The sequence below is a fragment of the Mauremys reevesii genome, linkage group 10 (genome assembly GCF_016161935.1).
Source record: "Mauremys reevesii isolate NIE-2019 linkage group 10, ASM1616193v1, whole genome shotgun sequence".
Lineage (NCBI taxonomy): Eukaryota > Metazoa > Chordata > Testudines > Geoemydidae > Mauremys > Mauremys reevesii.
In genome coordinates this window covers 51,048,897-51,068,672 of record NC_052632.1, presented here as the reverse complement: position 1 = coordinate 51,068,672, position 19,776 = coordinate 51,048,897, and the positions used below count along the sequence as shown (strand labels likewise).

General features: G+C 46.5%; 1 protein-coding gene across 3 annotated transcripts in view; it reads left to right on the top strand.

Moving 5' to 3' along the window:
- Positions 1 to 18,013, top strand: part of XPO6 (exportin 6) — a 113,231-nt gene extending 95,218 nt beyond the window's left edge. For all 3 annotated transcript variants that reach the window (XM_039491378.1, XM_039491377.1, XM_039491376.1), the window contains 6 exons: positions 1,383 to 1,497; positions 5,545 to 5,716; positions 6,207 to 6,368; positions 10,002 to 10,100; positions 14,055 to 14,285; positions 17,295 to 18,013. In XM_039491378.1, the coding sequence (XP_039347312.1) occupies positions 1,383 to 1,497; positions 5,545 to 5,716; positions 6,207 to 6,368; positions 10,002 to 10,100; positions 14,055 to 14,285; positions 17,295 to 17,396 (881 nt within the window). In that variant the 3' untranslated portion in view covers positions 17,397 to 18,013. The remainder of the gene's footprint in view (positions 1 to 1,382; positions 1,498 to 5,544; positions 5,717 to 6,206; positions 6,369 to 10,001; positions 10,101 to 14,054; positions 14,286 to 17,294) is intronic.
- The last annotated feature ends 1,763 nt before the right edge of the window (positions 18,014 to 19,776 follow it).

The window sequence follows — 19,776 nt, the reverse complement described above, 5'->3', positions numbered from 1 at the left end:
GAAAAGGTCAGAGGACATTTGATAGGGAAATGGTCTTAAATCGCTTAAACAACTGGTACTCCAACTGACGAGGACATAGTCATGAAAGCTTGTAACATACTGAATCCTCAGGATGCCCTATACCTGCTCCTCGGGAATGGTCCCTTGCCAGACACCCAATGGAACAAACCTGGCTAAGGGATTTAAAAACAAAACATGTTTTTTGCACATAATGTTACCTGGCATTTACCATATCTTCAGAATCTTGAAGAGGTGTGGAGGTGTAGGCCCGTTCAGACCAAGATAGACGGTTCTTGAGACTGCTTGTGAAGCAAAGAATCCTGAGTCAGAGCCAGGCCCCAGAGGTCCTTGCTAACCAGTCTTATCCTGAGTGGGACCCCAGTTAATCTTGAGAAGCAGGCTTTGTATCGCACTAAGGCAGCTGGCAGCTACAGCCCCCGGAGTACCCAGCAGCTCACTAGAAAAGAGGCAGCAGGGCAGCCAAGTGAGACCATCGTGGGTCACAGCTAGTACCCCAAAGAAAGGTGGCAGCTTCTGTGGTGGAGCAGGAATACAAAACTTTCCCCTGGATGTTTAGAGAAGTAAGGAGCTGGGAGGTAGGGGGAAGAGTAAGAGACAAAATAGAGGGTAACTTTAAAGGCAAACCATATCCAGCAGGATGAGCTGGTATCACAACTCCCTGATTAACCATTCTGGTGAATAGCTAGCAGACAAGGGAACAGTGAAATTACCTTTGTGAACAGTCTCATGCAGTTGCAGTATTTATCCATGGTGGGACATGCATAGTGAAAGAATTGAGCAGATGCAGCTTTAACATGGTTACCCAATCAAGTGTGTAGCACAAGACTTGACTCTGCAGTGATAATCAGTTAAGCACACAGCCATGTGCTGGGAATTACCTCTGAATTCAGCTGAGTGTCTTTAATAATTACAAAAAATCAAACCAGTCAGTTTCCTTTTTCTCCTCCTCCCTTCCCCCACCTCTTAAAGGCACAAAGGCACATGGCTTTTGAATGTCATGTTACTTCCTGTTGATTCTGTATAAGCGTGAACTGACAGAGCGGGCCCAAGAGGCACCTCAGTACTTTCCATGTCAGTGGCTCAGACTAATTAAGTGGATTCTCTGCTGTTAGCACTGTATCATGCTGGCTGGATGTATAAAAGGCCACTCCAGTTTGTTTCTCCCACCAGGTGTCAGGTTATAAACCTTTGGTACCAGCCCTTAGTCTCTCACTTGCAATGGCAGCCCTGCTGGTAATCCCAGCATGAATGAGTAAAGGGGAATTCAGCACAGGAGAAAGATCATTAACAAAGCAAACATTTGCAGTGCTTTACAGCTGTCTCGTTAACACCCTCCCTTGCCTTTCTTCTTTCTATTATAGATGTGACAGACGAGATGCTGAGCTTCTTCCTCACTCTCTTCCAAGGACTGAGGGTACAGATGGGAGTACCTTTCACTGAGCAGATCATACAGACCTTCCTAAACATGTTCACCAGGTACCTGTTACCCCTGGTTGCCTAACACTAGTGAAAAGTAGTTCTTTCTGGATCCTGTGTGAGGAAGCTCTTTACCTTGAGAACGTCTGCTGTATGAGCACCTTGCTGATTGGCCACTTCGCTAAAGTGTCCATTAATATTTTCACCACCTCAAAGTGCCTGGATTTTTTCCCAGGACTGAATCCATTGCGGGAAGGAGGCAAAAATGCTTTTTAAAAAGTCCAGATGACTTGGAGGGAGGAGGCAGGTTACACCAGGGGTTGGTCCTGGGGCTGGTTTTGTTCAACATCTTCATTAATGATCTGGATGATGGGATGGATTGCAGGCTCAGCAAGTTCGTGGATCACACTAAGCTGGGGGGAGAGGTAGACACGCTGGAGGGTAGGGATAGGGTCCAGAGTGACCTACACAAATTGGGAGGATTGGGCCAAAAGAAATCTGATGAGGTTCAACAAAGACAGTGCAGAGTCCTGCACTTAGGACGGAAGAATCCCATGCACCGCTACAGGCTGGGGACTGACTGACTAAGCGGCAGTTCTGCAGAAAAGGACCTGGGGATTACAGTGGACGAGAAGCTGGATATGAATCAACAGTGTGCCGTTGTTGCCAAGAAGGCTAATGCATTTTGGGCTGCATTAATAGGAGCATTGCCAGCAGATCGAGGGAAGTGATTATTCCCCTCTATTTGGTACTGGTGAGACCACATCTGGAGTATTGTGTCCAGTTTTGGGCCCCCCACTACAGAAAGGATGTGGACAAATTGGAGAGAGTCCAGCGAAGGGCAATGAAAATGCTTAGGGGGTTGAGGCACATGACTTATGAGGAATGGCTGAGAGAACTGGGCTTATTTAGTCTGCAGAAAAGAGTGAGGGGAGATTTGATAGCAGCCTTTAACTACCTGAAAGGGGGTTCCAAAGAGGATGGAGCTAGGCTGTTCTCAGTGGTGGCAGATGACAGAACAAGGAACAGTGGTCTCAAGTTGCAGTGTGGGAGCTCTAGATTGGATATTAGAAAAAACTATTTCACTAGGAGGGTGGTGAAGCACTGGAATGGGTTACCTAGGGAGGTGGTGGAATCTCCATCTGTAAAGGTTTTTAAGGCCTGGCTTGACAAAGCCCTGGCTGGGATGATTTAGTTAGTGTTGGTCCTGCTTTGAGCAGAGGGTTGGACTTGGAGGTCTCTTCCAACCCTAATCTTCTATGCTTCCATGAACACAAGAAGCTATCCTCTGCTAGCAAATGCATCACATTCCCAAGCTCCTCTCATAAATAGGTGGGAACAGATCTTGTATGAACAAAAGGGGGTGTTTTGCATCTCTGAATCTGAAACAACATTTGGGAATTGATCTCTGCCTCCAACATAGGCCAAGACTGGGAGCTTCTACTTCTGTGAAGGAAAGAACCTCCCCAGGTTGCTGCACCTTGCATGTGACCATGAATTCGCATCAGTGCCTTGCTCAAGAAAGGAGAGCCTTTCCAGCTGCAGGATATGTGCTGGTGCTGTTTATAGTGGCCTAGCTGGATGGGGGAATTGACTGCCCACCAGACATTAATCTGGGGCCTGCACGCAAATGCTGTGAGGCATGTTAAGAAAATGGCAAAGCTATTGTAATGCCTTATGGTTTCATCTAAGACAAAAGAAATATTGCAGAACTGACTTCATGTCCCTGTTCTTTGTTGCTTTTTAAGGTCTGGATCAGGAGAATATTGAGTATGCCCTAATCATCCTAGATCTGTGGAAGCCTGGGTGGTTTTGTGTCACTTAGTCACAGAGCCAGCTCCCTTCTGAAGCCTGGTCTACACTACGCGTTTAAACCGGTTTTAGGAGCGTAAAACCGATTTAACGCCACACCCGTCCACACTAAGAGGCCCTTTATATCGGTATAAAGGGCTCTTTAAACCGGTTTCTGTACTCCTCCCTAACGAGAGGAGCAGCGCTAATATCGGTATTAACATATCGGATTGGGGTTAGTGTGGCCGCAGATCGACGGTATTGGCCTCCGGGCGGTATCCCACAGTGCACCACTGACCGCTCTGGACAGCAATCTGAACTCGGATGCAGTGGCCAGGTAGACAGGAAAAGCCCCGCGAACTTTTGAATATTTCCTGTTTGCCCAGCGTGGAGCTCCGATCAGCACGGGTGGTGATGCAGTTAAAAATCAAAATAAAGAAAGAGCTCCAGCATGGACGATGCGGACGTGATCGCTGTAAGGGCAGGCAAATCTGTTCTATCAGCGCTCCGTTACAGAAGACGAAATTCAAAATCATTTTTTAAATATCTCCAGACAGATGCCATAGCAGGGATTCAGTGCACTGCTGCGTGGCAAGCGTAACGGAAAGCCAAAGAATCAAATGGACGCTCATGGACTGGAGGACTCAAGCTATCCCACAGTTCCTGCAGTCTCTGAAAAGCATTTGCATTCTTGGCTGAGCTCCAAATGCTTCTAGGGTCAAAAACAGTGTCCGCGGTGGGTCAGGGCATAGCTAGGCAATTTACGCACCCCCCCCCCCAGAAGTGAAAGGGAAAACAATCCTGTCTTGACTCTTTTACATGTCACCCTATCTTTACTGAATGCTGCAGATAGACGCGATGGTGCAGCACTCAACACCAACATCCTTGCTCCCCCCCCGCCATGGGTGGCTGATGGTACAATAAGACTGATACCCATCGTCATCATCAGCCTATTGGCACATGGGGCAGTGCAAAAGGACTGGTAACCATGCGTACTAGCATCCGTCAGGTCGATCAAGGGCGCCTGGCCCTAATTTTTCCTGGTAGATGGTACAATATGGCTGATAACCATCATCATCATAGCAACAGGGGGTTGAGCTTCATCAGCCCCCACCCTTCATGTGTAAAGAAAAGATTCAATTGCCCCTGGACTAGCAGCAGGATGCTGGGCTCCTCTCCTCCACACTCCTTAATGTCCTATGTGGACTATCATAGCAACTGGAGGCTGCCTTCCACTCATTTCTCACTAACAAGTATTCCTGCATTCTTTATTACTTCATCACACAAGTGGGGGGACAATGCTACGGTAGCCCAGGAAGGCTGGGGAAGAATGGAATGAACAGGTGGGGTTGTTGCAGGAGCACCCCCTGTGAATAGCATACAGCTCATAATCTATGCAGGATCTGACACAGAGCAGCTGTGCTCTCTGGTTCTCTGATACAGTGGTTCTCTAGTACACTTGCCCATATTCTAGGCAGGACTGATTCTATTTTTAGATACCAAAAAGGAGGGATTGACTCAGGGAGTCATTCCCAATTTTGCTTTGCGCCCTGGCTAAGAGCAGCCAGGGGCACTTATGACAGCAGCAAATGGAACAGTGCAAAGGACTGGTAGCCATGCCCATCTTATTACCAATTTATGGTATGGTAGATGGTACAATATGGCTTATAACCATCTCTGCTATCATGCAATAGCAAAAGCATGCAGCTGTGTAGCACTGCTGAATCGCCTCTGTGAGCGGCATCTAGTACACATACGGTGACAGTCACAAAAGGCGAAACAGGCTCCATGATTGCCATGCTATGGCATCTTCCAGGGCAATCCAGGGAAAAAAAGGCATGAAATGCTTGTCTGCCGTTGCTTTCCCAGCGGAAGGAGTGACTGACGACATTTACCCAGAACCACCCGCGACAATGATTTTTGCCGCATCAGGCACTGGGATCTCAACCCGGAAATTCAAAGGGGGGGGGGGGGGGGAGGCTGCGGGAACTATGGCATAGCTACGGAATAGCTACCCACAGTGCAATGCTCCAGAAATAGACGCTAGCCTCGGACCGTGGACGCACACCACCGATTTAATGTGTTTAGTGTGGCCGCGCACACTCGATTTTATACAATCTGTTTTGTTAAACCGGTTTATGTAAATTCGGAATAATCCCGTAGTGTAGACGTACCCTGAGATTGGCTCCTATCAGTCTATAGCGACACCTCAAACTAAATTAATGGTGTTTGTCTGCTGCTGTTGCCTTCAAATCTTTTAATGTGTCTAAACATCTCTGACTTCTGACAGCGTCAGTGACTTTGTTTGTGTTCTAGAGAGCAGTTAGCAGAGAGCATCCTCCATGAGGGCAGCACTGGCTGTCGTGTGGTTGAGAAGTTTCTGAAGATTTTGCAAGTGGTGGTACAAGAGCCAGGCCAAGTGTTCAAGCCTTTCTTACCCAGCATCATCTCGCTGTGCATGGAACAGGTCTACCCCATCATTGCAGAGGTAGGACAACTCCCATACAGCGGGCGAAGTTAGTGTCCAATTAAAATCCTGAGCGGGAAAGGAGGGGAGAAGCAATTTCAGTGTTTTCCTTCAGCTATCGCAGTCTGAGCCACTAGATGGGGCAAGCTAGGACAGAATTACTGTTAGATCTATAGCCTGATCTGGGTTGAGGTCATTGCATGGTAGCTGTGAAGAAGCTAAATTTGCAGCTATGTTCAAGGCAACGCTTCAGGACTCACTATGTGTACAGTGGGTTTTTTGCATAGCCCAGATGAGCATTGGGTCTCATGCTTACCCTAGAGGAAAATAAGCTTGACATTCTTGGTCATCAGCTCAGCCATGTCCTTGCTATAATGGAACATCTCTGGTCAGAAATACTGTTCTGGATGACCACCTGCATGTTATGGGGAAGAGCTATTCATAGTGGGATCCACTGAAGTAGCTGCTCTCCACCAGAGCAGTCTGTTCTAAGATTCTGTTTCTCCCCCAGCGCTCATCTCCTGATGTGAAAGCAGAGTTATTTGAGCTGCTTTTCCGGGTCCTCCATCACAATTGGCGGTACTTCTTCAAGTCTAGCGTTCTGGCAAGTGTCCAGAGAGGGATGGCAGAGGAACAGATGGAGAATGAAGCACAGTTCAGTGCCATTATGCAGGTAACTCAACCTCCCATCAGGAAATCCTAAGTTCTCAAGTTGTGAGAGCTGTTATGTCGTAGTGACCAGACAATTAGCCACTCTCAGGGTTGACTCAAACTAGGTTTAACGTGTTGCGTTCTTGTTGCACAGCTATGGATAGGTTAGGATGTGTGATTGTGTAGACAAGATGCAGACTATCTTACCCTATAGAATGTAAAGGGATAGTAAGCATCTCAAGGGGTCATTTTCTCAATGTGTATTTGTGCACTACCATGATGCGTCACACCCCACATCCAGAACTAAAGCATCACTGTTACCTTTACCACCACAAGTCTCTTGATGTGCAATAGGGTAATCTAGTAGTGAGGAAAGCTTGTATGGCACTAAGGTGTCTCTTCTGGGTTTACATTGACTTGTTACTATAAGATGTTCCACTATATCTGGTCCATCACATCTAGGAAAGAACAGTTACTGGCTATTCTTTAGCAGTGATGGGCAACTTGCAGCCCATCAGGGTAATCTGATTGCAAGCCGTAAGACATTTTGTTGACATCAGATTACCCAGATGGGCGGCATGTGGCCTGCAGGTTGCCAACCACTGTTCTATAGGCTGTGGTCCTATGAATAGAGAAGGGAAATGAAATATAATAGCCTGCAGGTAAAGCCTATAGCATTCTTTCCAGCCTGGGGAGCCAGAGTCCTAAAAAGCATAAGACTTGCTTGTTTCAGGTTTTACTCTGGCATTTATCAAAACTGCTCGAGCCTGTGGGTACTTACCTCTTTAAGAACAGGATGAGCTCTCCAACCGGTTTAACGCAACTTGCAGCAAAATTCAAAACATCATCCCAATCGATCGCCCAGTCAGGCTGCCTGATGCAATGCTCTTTACCTCCAGCCTAGTTCAGAGTAAACAAAGCCTTGCACCATGCCCTGGGAGCTCACGATCTCTGGCGTCTGGCAGGCCCGCACAGGGCAGTGAGTTCAAGAGGGCAAGGCCATCCACTGAGAGGTCAGATCAGAGACCTGGTCACAAAACTGCCTGCAATTGAGAGCTCACAGGAGTGGTCCTCTCTATGGTATTAGAAGTGGAGATGTTTCTTTCTCATTCAGAGAGTTAAACCCTATATTTAACTTTCTCTGTGTCCTGCCCTTTCTGGTATCCCGTGTTTGCGAATAATTAGTGCATGGCAAGCAGGGGTTTAAATCTTCAGTGCAGTAGCCTGCAGCATGCTGACTGGCCACGTGGACTCTGGTGCTGCACACGGAAAGTTCCATAGTATGCTGTGACCTGCTATTGTTTCCATGGTCCATGTGGTCCACAGTCAGTGCACAGCAAGCTGTAGATTTATGGCTCAGCTTGCCAAGCACTTAACTCCCCAGATAGAGAAGCCCTTAGTTTCCACTGAGATCTAAAGGACTCATGGCTCGTCTCTGCATTACCACCCAGGCTATGCAGGGCTGCCTGAGCATGTTTGTTCTTGCCCCTTCTCTGACAGTGTGACTGGACTGAACCTTTCAGCTGCACCTTTCTAAAGTGGCATTTACTCAGTAATTGAATATTAGCTGCCTCTTGGCCAGCGATTCTGGGCGACTTGGTTTTACTAGTTGGCTCCTGCTCTTTTGATGGAAAGCTGTTAATGTTCTGCAAATGTTCTCTATGGTAAGACCAGCCTGTGTTATCCAGCGGAATGCCAGCCTGGGCACTTGCTGCCCTATTCGGTCAGAGTCCAGGACTGTGGCTGGATTTTGAAAAGTGCTGGGTTATTTTTGACCATTAACATGGCTATCAAGGGTGATCTAGTCTCCTGTTATATGATGGAAGCTGTGGTACCCTATGGGAGGCATCAGCTAGAACTCTTCTACATCTAATACCTTGTACAATATAAAAGCAGCTTAGCATGTGAGACTGTCATGCTCCTGAAGCCTCAAGTCTTGGCCTCTATCTGTGACAAGATGCTAGTCCAGTCCAATCCAGCAAACTTTATGTTCCTAGACCCTTTGTGGCTTGTCTTTCAGCTACCTGCTAGCTGCAGTTCTAGCTCCTTTTGTTTTATTACTTGCTGTAGTAATGTGTTATATCTGCCTATTGTCCTGGCCTCTGGGCTTATCCAGATGCTTAAAACAAAACATCAACATGTGTACTCTCCCTCTTTCCCTGCCCCCACCAAGAGCTGACCAGATAAAAGCACCTCATAATCTAGACCAGTGGTTCTCAAGCTGTGTGTTGGGACCCCAAAGTAGGTCACCACCCCCATTTTAATGGGGTTGCCAGGGCTGGTTTAGACTTGCTGGGGCCAAAGCCCGAGGGTTTCAGCCCTGGGCGGCGGAGCTCAGGTTACAGGCTCCCTGCCTGGGGATGAAGCCTTTGGGCTTTGGCTTTGGCCTCCCTGCCCAAAGCATTGGGATTTGGGCTTTGACGTCCCCACCCGGGGCAGCAGGGCTCGGGTTTTGGCTCAGGCTTCAGTCCCCCCTCCTGGGGTCATGTAGTAATTTTTGTTGTGAGAAGGGAGTTGCGATGCAATGAAGTTGGAGAACCCCTGGGCTAGATCAAATCCTCCAACCCGTCCATACAGCCAGCAAACTTGGGTCCTAGCTGACTACCAAAGGGAGAGAATTTAATCACCGGCCATTCCTTCAGTGAGAACACTCTGGCTCCAGTTCTCAAGAGTCTCAGTCAAAGGACTGTTCAGTGTGTCTCAGATGTGCTTAGACTTCAGTTGAAGTTTGGTCATTTTTTCTGGTCTGGTATCTGCATGGTTTGTTAAGCAATCACCTCTGCTCTGTGGGTTGACTGGAGTTAGGATGGTCATGAGAAGTTCTTGTAACTCCTGGGGGGTTTGTCCCTGGGACATGGGCTCTTCGCTACTCTAAATGGGTTTTGCATTTGATAGGGTTCTGCCTGTATCCTTGGAGTCTGGCATATTAGATACAAGAGTGTCTCCCTGAGCTCCTTGAGGATATGTCCTAATGAAAACTGAGAATGGGTCCTGTTTGGCAGGAACATTACTTGGAGGGTGAGGGGTGTAAATGGTGCCTTTCTGGAGTGCCAAAGCTGAAAGCCACACTCTGGGGTTGGCTGTGTGTGTGAGGTCAGGTTCACAATGAAGACAAACAGCTGGGAGGCGGAGAGGTTGACTGAGACAAGCTGAGCCACGTCCATTTACAGTTAACAGCTGGAAGGGTATGAGTGAGCTCATGAAAAGGAGGCAGGTCTTTCAAACAGCTCTCAGATTCTGCATTGGGGAGAAGGGATGGTTGAAGCACTAGCTCTGCCGTCTGGGCTGACTTCTGCAGGTGTCTGTTTCAAAGGAGACCAGTCACTTGCCTTCCCAGCCTGGGCACTAGGTAGCAATTCCCGGCAGGAGAGCGCGAGATGGATTAGGGTATAATGGCAGTATATCTAGTATGGGAATGGGAGTTGAACCTGAAAAGCTCAGACAACACAAGCCTCTGGGCTGATGGAGGGCCCTGCCAAGTGATATGTACTCTGATGCCAGGAGATCCAGTTGGGCACCAAATACTCTAATATATAGCTCTGCCTTTGCCCAGCACTTGATGTCACGCACTCCAGTCCTGTCTGACAAACCTGTATGCTGGCCTTTAGGCATGTTGCTACTCATTCCATCTCCTAAGATCTATCTCTTTCCATAGGCATTTGGCCAGTCCTTCCTGCAGCCTGACATACACCTATTTAAACAGAATCTCTTCTACCTGGAGACACTGAATACCAAGCAGAAGCTGTACCACAAGGTGAGTGCCAGTTGGTCAACTCCTATATGTGCTGTTTGCAGCAGCTAGAGGACACTGTGCTGAGACCTGCTATATAGCAAGTCCTGAGCCACTGCTAGGCTGAGCAGTGTGACAGTATTATGGTCTGGTATCTTGTGAACCTGGAATGCTAGAAATTACTGTTTGATGGCATTGGAAAGCTGCAACTCCAAGCTCTTGGTGGTATACAGCACCCCCAGGAGAGGTTTTGGAGTAAAGGCTGTGGGCAGGGGGTGCAGCAGACCTTGAGTCATCGTGTTTCTAGTGGTGGTTGTGCTAGGGGCACAGAGCTGGGGGCACAGCATGGATTAAATCAACATTCCCCTTGCACTGGTGTCTGGTACAGAAGTGATCCCACTTCTGCACTGGTCACAGTAAAAACCTGGTGCGCTCTTCAGCAACAGTAGGGAGGAGGATGGGAGGAGGAGGAAAGGATTAACTAGGGCAAATCTTCCCTCCTCTTTTGAGCACAAGGGGCACAGAATAGGTGAGCCCCCACCATCACTTAATCTTTCCATGTTATGGAGAGAAGAGGGGAAGAAAGCAAGTCCCGGATAGGAGCCTCCCCCTTGTGGAGGCAGAAGAGGGAAATTTGCCATCCATCCCAACAGCCAGGAAGGACTAAAAGCTTAGGGGTTTGAACTTACTTAGGGGTTTGAATATGGTAAAGGACGACTTTGGGGGCTGGAGTTTGGACTAGGGCTGTCAAGCAATTAAACAAATTAATCGTGATTAACCACATGATTAATAATAGAATACCATTTATTTAAAAAATTTTGAATATTTTCTACATTTTCAAATATATTGATTTCAATTACAACACAATTCAAAATGTACAGTGCTCACTTTAAATTTATTTTGGATTACAAGTATTTGCACTGTAAGAAAAACAAAATAAATAGTATTTTTCAGTTCACCTAATACAAGTACTGTAGTGCAGTCTCATCATCATGAAAATTGAACTTACTTATGTAGAATTATGTGCAAAAAAATCTGCATTCAAAAATAAAACAATGTAAAACTTTAGATCCTGCAAGTCCACTCAGTCCTACTTCTTCAGCCAATTGCTCAGACAAATAAATTTGTTTATATTTGCATGAGATAATGCTGCTCGCTTCTTGTTTACAATGTCACCTGAAAGTGAGAACAGTTGTTTGCATGGCACTGTTGTAGCTGGCATCACAAGATATTTACATGCCAGATGTGCTAAAGATTCATATGTCCCTTCATGCTTCAACCGCCATTCCAGGGGATATATGTCCATGCTGATGACGGGTTCTGCTCGATAATGATCCAGAGCAGACCGACGCATCTTCACTTTCATTATCTGAGTCAGATGCCACCAACAGAAGGTTGATTTTCTTTTTTGGTGGTTCAGGTTCTGTAGTTTCCGCATCGAAGTGTTGCTCTTTTAAGACTTCTGAAAGCATGCTCCACACCTCGTCCCCCTCAGATTTTGGAAGGCACTTCAGATTTTTAAACCTTGGGTTGAGTACTGTAGCTATCTTTAGAAATCTCAAATTGGTACCTTCTTTGCATTTTGTCAGATCTGCAGTGAAAGTTTTCTTAAAATGAACAACATGTGCTGGGTCATCATCCGAGACAGCTATAATATGAAATATATGGCAGAATGCAGGTAAAACAGCAGGGGACATACAGTTCTCACCCAAGGAGTTCAGTCACAAATTTAATTGACGTATTTTTTTTAACAAGCATCATCAGCATGGAAGCATGTCCTCTGGAATGGTGGCCAAAGCATGAAGGGGCATATGAATGTTTAGCATATTTGGCATGTAAATACCTTGCAATGCCAGCTACAGAAGTGCCATGTGAACGTCTGTTCTCACTTTCAGGTGACATAAATAAGAAGCGGGCAGCATTCTCTCCTGTAAATGTAAACAAACTTGTTTGTCTTAGCGATTGGCTGAAGAAGAAGTAGGACAGAGTGACTTGTAGGCTCTGAAGTTTTACATTGTTTTGTTTTTGAGTGCAGTTACTTAACAAAAATATCTACATTTGTAAGTTGCACTTTCACCATAGATTGCACTACAGCACTTGTACATGGTGAATTGAAAAATACTATCTTGTTTATCAATTTTGCAGTGCAAATATTTGTAATAAAATAATATGCACTTTGATTTCAATTACAACACAGAATACAATATATATGAACATGTAGAAAAACATCCAAAGTATTTAATAAATTTCAGTTGGTATTCTATTGTTTAACAGTGCGATTAAAGCTGCGATTAATCACATTTTTTTTAATCACGATTCATTTTGTTGAGTTAATCGCGTGAGTTAACTGCGATTAATCAAAACCCTAGTTTGGACTCATCAGTAGAGGAAGGCTAATGATCTCTGTTTGAAGCATTTGGCTCTCACCTTGACAGGCTGCAAGGTATTTAACCTTTAAAATCAAGTCATTCTGATTGTCGTGTGGAGTCCCTCCCCCCCCTTCAGTTCTGGCATATTGGCCATTGTCTTGAAAGACTGGAGGTAGAATCTGGGGCTTAGCCCTCCTGATTACCGGATGAAAGCAGGGACCCCAGGTTAGGACCAGCTACCACAGAGGAACTCTGTCCTTGACCTGTATCAACAGCAGTGCCACAGCAGGCTGTTGTGGCTGGTGCAGTAACTAATCTTCAAGACTTGTTGGAACCTCTGGTGCTTTCATAAGCATCTGACATTGGGTGGGAGTCTGATGGGCTGGAGTGAGAAAGGGACTTATTAATCTCCTGCTCAAGTAGTGGATGTTTAAACTGCCATCGCTCTTCTGAATCCATAACCAAGGGGTGGGCAAACTTTTTGGCCTGAGGGCCACATCGGAGTTGTGCAACTGTATGAAGGGACAGGTAGGGAAGGCTGTGCCTCCCCAAACAGCCTAGCCCCCACCCCAGACTGCCTCTCGCAACCCATCCAACTCCCCCACCCCCTGCTCCTTGTCCCCTGCCCGACTCCTCCCAGGACCCCCACCCCCATCCGAACCCCTATCCACACCCCTGCCCCAGACAGTCTCCCCCCACCCCCAGGACTCCCACCCCTATCCAACCGCCCTCTGCTCCTCATCCCCTGACCACCCCTTCCTGGGACCCCCGGCCCCTAACTGTCCCCCAGGATCCCACCCCCTTATCAAACCCCCCTGTCCCCTGACTGTCCTCCTGACCCCTATCCACATCCCTGCCCCCTGACAGGCCCCCCGGGACTCCCACTCCCACCCTCCCTGTTCCCCATCCCCTGACCACCTCCCCAGAATCTCCACCCCATCCAACCACCCCCTTCTCCCTCACTGCCCCCCAGGATGCCCCACTCCCTACCCAACATACACCCCCGCCCCCTTACCAACAGCAGGAGCTCATAGCCACGATACCTGGCCAGAGCCAGCTGCACTCCCCACGCTGCCCAGCGGGAGCAGCAGGCCAGAGCGCGGCCCATGCGGGGGCATTGCTGCGAGAGAGGGGGGACAGCGAGGGAGGGGCTGGGGACTAGCCTCCCCTGCTGGAAGCTCAGGGGCCAGACAGGACTGTCCCGTGGGCCGTAGTTTGCCCACGTCTGCCTTAACCACTGAGCTGAATGGTGCCAAATTCACCCCCTGCCTTATACCAGGGATTAATTTGGCTCACTGTTCCAGTCCCTGCAGATTCAGCACTGCCATGCTGGTTCACACTTGGGATGTGTTCTGCACTGTCAAAGGGGCTAGTGGCTTCTGTCCCTAAGTGAAAGCTGAAATCCTAGAAAAACCATTGAGGCCTCCAGCGAAGTGGTGGTCAGATGCAGCTGTGCTTACTGCCTTGATCTGGCTTTCGCCCTGGAGAATTGCTTCTCCCCTTGGTGGGCACGCTGACATGGCACTATGTAGTAGCTCAGTCTGACCCCGCACCAGGAGGCTTGGCAGCTTGGGAGGATATGACTGAGTGTGCTTCTCTCACCCTGCAGAAGATCTTCCGGACAACCATGCTGTTTCAGTTTGTGAATGTGCTGCTTCAGGTGCTGGTCCACAAATCACACGACCTGTTGCAGGAAGAGATTGGCATTGCGATCTACAACATGGCCTCAGTGGACTTTGATAGCTTCTACTCAGCCTTTCTCACGGAGTTCTTAGCCAGTTGTGACGGCGTGGACTCCAATCAGAAAAATGTGCTAGGAAGGAACTTCAAAATGGACAGGGTAAGGGGGAGTGATGCTCCAGAGGGATTGCCTCTGGGCCAAGTACTAGCATGCATCACAGCAGGTTTATGTCATGACACATTCACTACCAGCTGCAAATTCCCCACCAAACAAAAGGGATTTCTCAGAATTGTCACTAAAGACGGGTGGCATTCCTATTGTCCTCTGTGCCTGCAACTGGAATTTCCTAGGGCTGCTAGCAAATCCAGCCGCTGTCTTGTCTCTGATTGTCTCTCCAGCTGTGAATGAATTGACATATTGGGGGAATAAACTTCACCTGTGGCACTTTCTCACAGGGCCAGGACTTACACACCTTCTGGAACAAGGTCATTCAGGCCTTGCCCAACCAAGAGCTACCCTAGCAATTTACCTGCAGCTCAAGAGCTATAGCAAAGATGTATAAAATAGTGTAGCTGCAATCTCATCCATCTCCTGCAGGCCTCTTGGATAAAGCTGGAGTAAGTGGGGGGGCTGTAATCTCCCCAATGTGTACATCCTTATGAATAGGGCTGTCAAACGATTAAAAAAATTAATTGCAATTATTCACGCGATTAAACAATCATGGAATACCATTTATTTAAATATTTGTGGATGTTTTCTACATTTTCAAATATATTGATTTCAATTACAACAGAATACAAAGTGTACTGTGCTCACTTTGTATTTAGTTTTGATTACAAGTATTTGCACTAAAAAACAATAGTATTTTTCAGTTCACCTAATACAAGTACTGTAGTGCAATCTCTTTATCATGAAAGTTGAACTTACAAATGTAGAATTATGTACAAAAAAACTATATTCAAAAATAAAACAAGGTAAAATTTTAGAGCCTGCAAGTCAACTCAGTCCTACTTCTTGTTCAGCTAATTTCTCAGACAAACAAGTTTGTTTACAGCAGGAGATAATGCTACCCGCTTCTCGTTCACAATGTCACCTGTAAGTGAAGAACAGGTGTTCTCATGGCACTGTTGTAGCCGGCATTGCAAGATATTTACATGCCAGATTTGTTAAAAATTCATATGTCCCTTCATTCTTCAACGACCATTCCAGAGGACATGTGTCCATGCTTATGATGGATTCTACTCGATAACAATACAAAGTAGTGTGGACCAATGCATGTATGTTTTCATTATCTGAGTCGGATGCCACTGGCAGAAGGTTGATTTTCTTTTTTGGTGGTTTGGGTTCTGTAGTTTCCACATCGGAGTGTTGCTCTTTTAAGACTTCTGAAAGCATGCTCCACACCTCATCCCTTCAAGTTCTTAAACCTTGGGTCGTGTGCTGTAGCTATCTTTAGAAATCTCACATTGGTACCTTCTTTGCATTTTGTCAGATCTGCAGAGAAAGTGTTCTTAAAGTGACCATCATGTGCTGAGTCATTATCTGAGACTGCTATAACAGGAAATATATGGCAGAGTATGGGTAAAACAGAGCTGAGGACATACAATTCTCCCCCAAGGAGTTCAGTCACAAATTTAATTAACGCTTTTTTAATGAGCATCATCAGCATGGAGGCATTTCCTCTGGACCAGTGGCTGAAGCATGAAGGGGCATATGAATCTTTAGTGTATCTGGCACAGAAATACCTTGCAATGCTGGCTACAAAAGTGCCATGCAAATGCCTGTTCTCACTTTCTGGGAATGTAAATAAGAAGAAGGCAGCGTTATCGCCTGTAAATGTAAACAAACTTGTTTGTCTTAGCGATTGGCTGAACAAGAAGTAGGACTGAGTGGAATTGTAGGCTCTAAAGTTTTACTTTTTTTTTTTTGAGCGAGAGCAGTTATGTAACAAAAAAACAAAAATCTACATTTGTACATTGCCCTTTCACACAGATTGCAGTACAGCACTTGTATTGAGGTGAATTGAAAAATACTATTGATTTTGTTTATAATTGTTACAGTGCAAATGTTTATAATAAAAAATATACACTTTGATTTCAGTTACAACACAGAACACTATGTATGAAAATGTAGGAAAACATACAAAATATTTAATAAATTTCAATTGATAATTGAATTTCAATTGGTAATTGGTTTACCCGTGCGATTAATCACGACTAATTTTATTTAATCGCAATCAATTTTTTTGAGTTAATCGCGTGAGTTAACGGTGATTGACAGCCCTACTTATGATATATACCTGGCAATAGCTACAGACAAGCTTCCAAGCTCTTGGAAGCACACGTCGCCTTTGGGTGCTCCTGATTTTAGAAGAGATTTGTATGGAGGGAGGCAGGAAAGCTGGAAGAAATAAGAATGGCCCCACTGGGTCAGACCAAAGGTCCATCTAGCCCAGTATCCTGTCTTCCAACAGTGGCCAGTGCCAGGTGCCCCAGATGGAATGAACAGAACAGGTAATCATTACACGATCCATCCCCTGTCTCTCAATCCCAGCTTCTGGCAAACAGGTTAGGGACACAATTCCTGCCCATCCTGGCTAATAGCCTTGATTTCCTTGCTGTCTTCTAAAATAGCCAAATGCAGTTGGAAAATAGGAGTCTCTGTTTCCATGTGTCCCGTAGCACTAGGAAACTTGGGAATTGCCCTGCGTGGCTTCACTGCAAAAAAGCACACAGGTTGCTGTTCCAGCAGATGGCTCCTCCCCTGGCCATGTGATGCCAGCTCATGTTCTGCATGCGTAGGCACACTAAGAAATCAGTCCCGTAAATAAAATCCAGGATTTGCAAACTTCTCTTGCAGGGATCCCCATTCTCAGTAACTAGCCATTAGATTGAAGAACTATTCCAGGCAGAGAAGTGGCTTCTCTCTTAATATGAGATTTCAGTAAGAGCATATTTACACCAAGGATTTGCCCTAGTCAGGGGGAACTGCCATAAGGTATTCTCCTGGCATCTACAGGAGAACTGGGTTACAGGTGAAATAAATGGGGGCTTTTGCCTTTGCTCACTGATTTACTAGGACAATGCCAAATAGTGCCCCCTATGGTAAGATAAGTACTTGCAGGCACTACTCCATTGTCAATATCTGTGTTGCTTGATCTTTCTCCAGGACCTGCCATCTTTTACCCAGAACGTGCACAGACTGGTGAATGACCTGCGCTACTATAGGCTCTGCAATGACAGTTTGCCCCCGGGAACTGTGAAGCTATAGTCTCTGCACTGGACTCATGTTTTGATCACTGTAAAGAATGGATTTGTACTTCTTTTGTCACCACTTCCTCTCCTCCCTGCTCTCGTCAGTACTGGAGGACGATGCAGTGTCTTGCGCATGAGCACATGTTCTTGGATTCACGCACCACCACGCTTCCTTACCCAACTCAGAAACCTCCCTGTTGAGTGAGCAGCACTGCCTGCAATAATGCGTCTTAACGCCAACCATAGGGCATTCCCACCGTATGAGAAGTCATCTTGCTGGATTCTTGTTTTACTAATGTAGCACTTTGTTGCGTCCGGAGATTTCAGTGAGTCGTCCTGACAAATCTTGTGTGTGTCAATCATGAGGCAGAAACGCCAAAGACTACTTCAGACATTCGCACCTTCGCATCATTCCACCTTCCCGCCCCTGCCCTGCTCTTGGAGGAGAATTGTGATGTCGGGACTGGTTCGGCACTTGAGTCACTCCCTTTCGTTTTAAATTGCCTTGAAGCCTCCCTGCTATTTTCAGGGATTTAGAAACTTGTGGGTTTTTTTAATGTTTTCTCATCATTCCATTGTGATACTAAAACAACATGCTTAATGGAAATAAAGTGCTTACTTTGTTGTTTTAAATAGCTTCTTACCTGTTGGCTCCATCAAGCTGCTTTGCTACTTGGAAAAGCATTTCTTACCATGGGAAATGTGAGGGGGAGAGGCATTGGGTTCTTGCCCTCCTGCCCATCCCAAAATGGGAAGAAACTTTCAAAGGTGCGTGATGCTGCAGCATGGGATACCTGGATTCAAGGTTAATCTTGGAGTAGACCAAGGGATTTTTACCTTGGAGGTTGAGCGGTGGGTAAAAAGTTCAACAGGCTCCATTCTGACTGCGCCAAAGTTTATGATGGCCCCAGTAGCACATTTGTGCCATTGTTAGGCAACTGGTACATGGTCTTTGCTTTTATGGTCTCTAACATCTGTAACAGTCCTGTATGAAGTGTTACTTCACCATCTGATCCCCACTAGGGTGGTGAGGCCATCCAGAGCCAGGGTTGAATGATTCACATACCCTTGATGTTCGTGGATTCACATGCAAGTGCTGCTTGTTGGAAGAGAGCAGTTGTTTTGGTGCATCCTGAAATTTCAAGCTAATTTCCTTTAGGTGGTGTGTACCTGAAGGAGTTTCCACCTAGAAAGATGTGCAGGTTGATCTTGCATTGTAGTGTTGTTGGTAAAGGAGACTCTAACAAGGAGCCTTGTAGTAGCATTGCCAGTGTGCACAGTGTTCCTAAAGCAGGCATTTTTGGGGAGCAGGAATATTCTAATACCCAGGTAGGAGAGAGAGGGCTCAGTCCTATTCTGGTTCTGAGAGCTCCACTTCCATCTCGTGTTTCTGAAAACAGTCTCCTCACTTGTACAAGAAGATAGCTGGCTGGGTGCTCAGGGCCTTGGCAATGCCTGTGTGTGCACTGAAGTACATCCAGTGGGGGTTGACTTCTGTCATGGACACAGCACAGCCATTTCTGTGCACTGCTTCCCAGGCTGGCACCTGTTGTGTGTGTCTTTGCACAATACTTAGCAGTCATAGCAAAATATTGACCTGGGATGAAAGTGCATGTTTTCCCCTGACTGAACAATTAAGCAAGCATAGGATTCTGGAAGGAATCCAGGCCTGGATGATGGCATCACTGGAGCTCATACTAAAACTACCAAGCCTTATTCAGCCATAAAAAGAATCAAAAAGGCCACAAAGGCAATTGTTTGTGTTTTGTAGGTCACCTGTAAGGTGGCTAGTCTCACTAACCAAAGAAGAGGTTCATCTGGGGTTCATGAGATCCCTATATCTGTGACTGACATCTGAAATTGCTGAACACTAGTATCGGTCACCATGCGGTTGGGTGTCCGTCATCCATCTTTGTCACACAAAGCCTCTGCCAGCATATCTGAGGTCACTATAAGTTCAGGCAGAGTTGGTCTCCCATGATAAAAGCTTTGGTATCTGGTGGTAATTGAAGAGACTCGTCCTTTTATTTTGTGGGCTGTCCCGTCCTTACAACTGTCGGCAGATTTTCCAGACGGTTTCCTAGTATGCCTCCATGTCCCGACTGGCTAGCAGACAGTGCATCTGCTGTCCCTCCCCATCACTGCTGTGGGGCATGGAAGCAGCCTGCCGGGCAAGAATGGGCACAGCCCTGTTGGCAGAGAAATGCCATCATAGACTGGGAAGGTTGTGCCCCAGCTAATACCGCACCTGGAAAAGCCAAGGAAATGTTAGATTAAAGTTTTTAGATTCTTGTAAAATTGTAAAATTCTGTCGTTCCCTCCCCCGCCTCTTGCTGTGCTCTTCCTTCTATGCTTGTCAGCAAATTCCCCATATGGCAAGGTGGGGAGCTGCATTA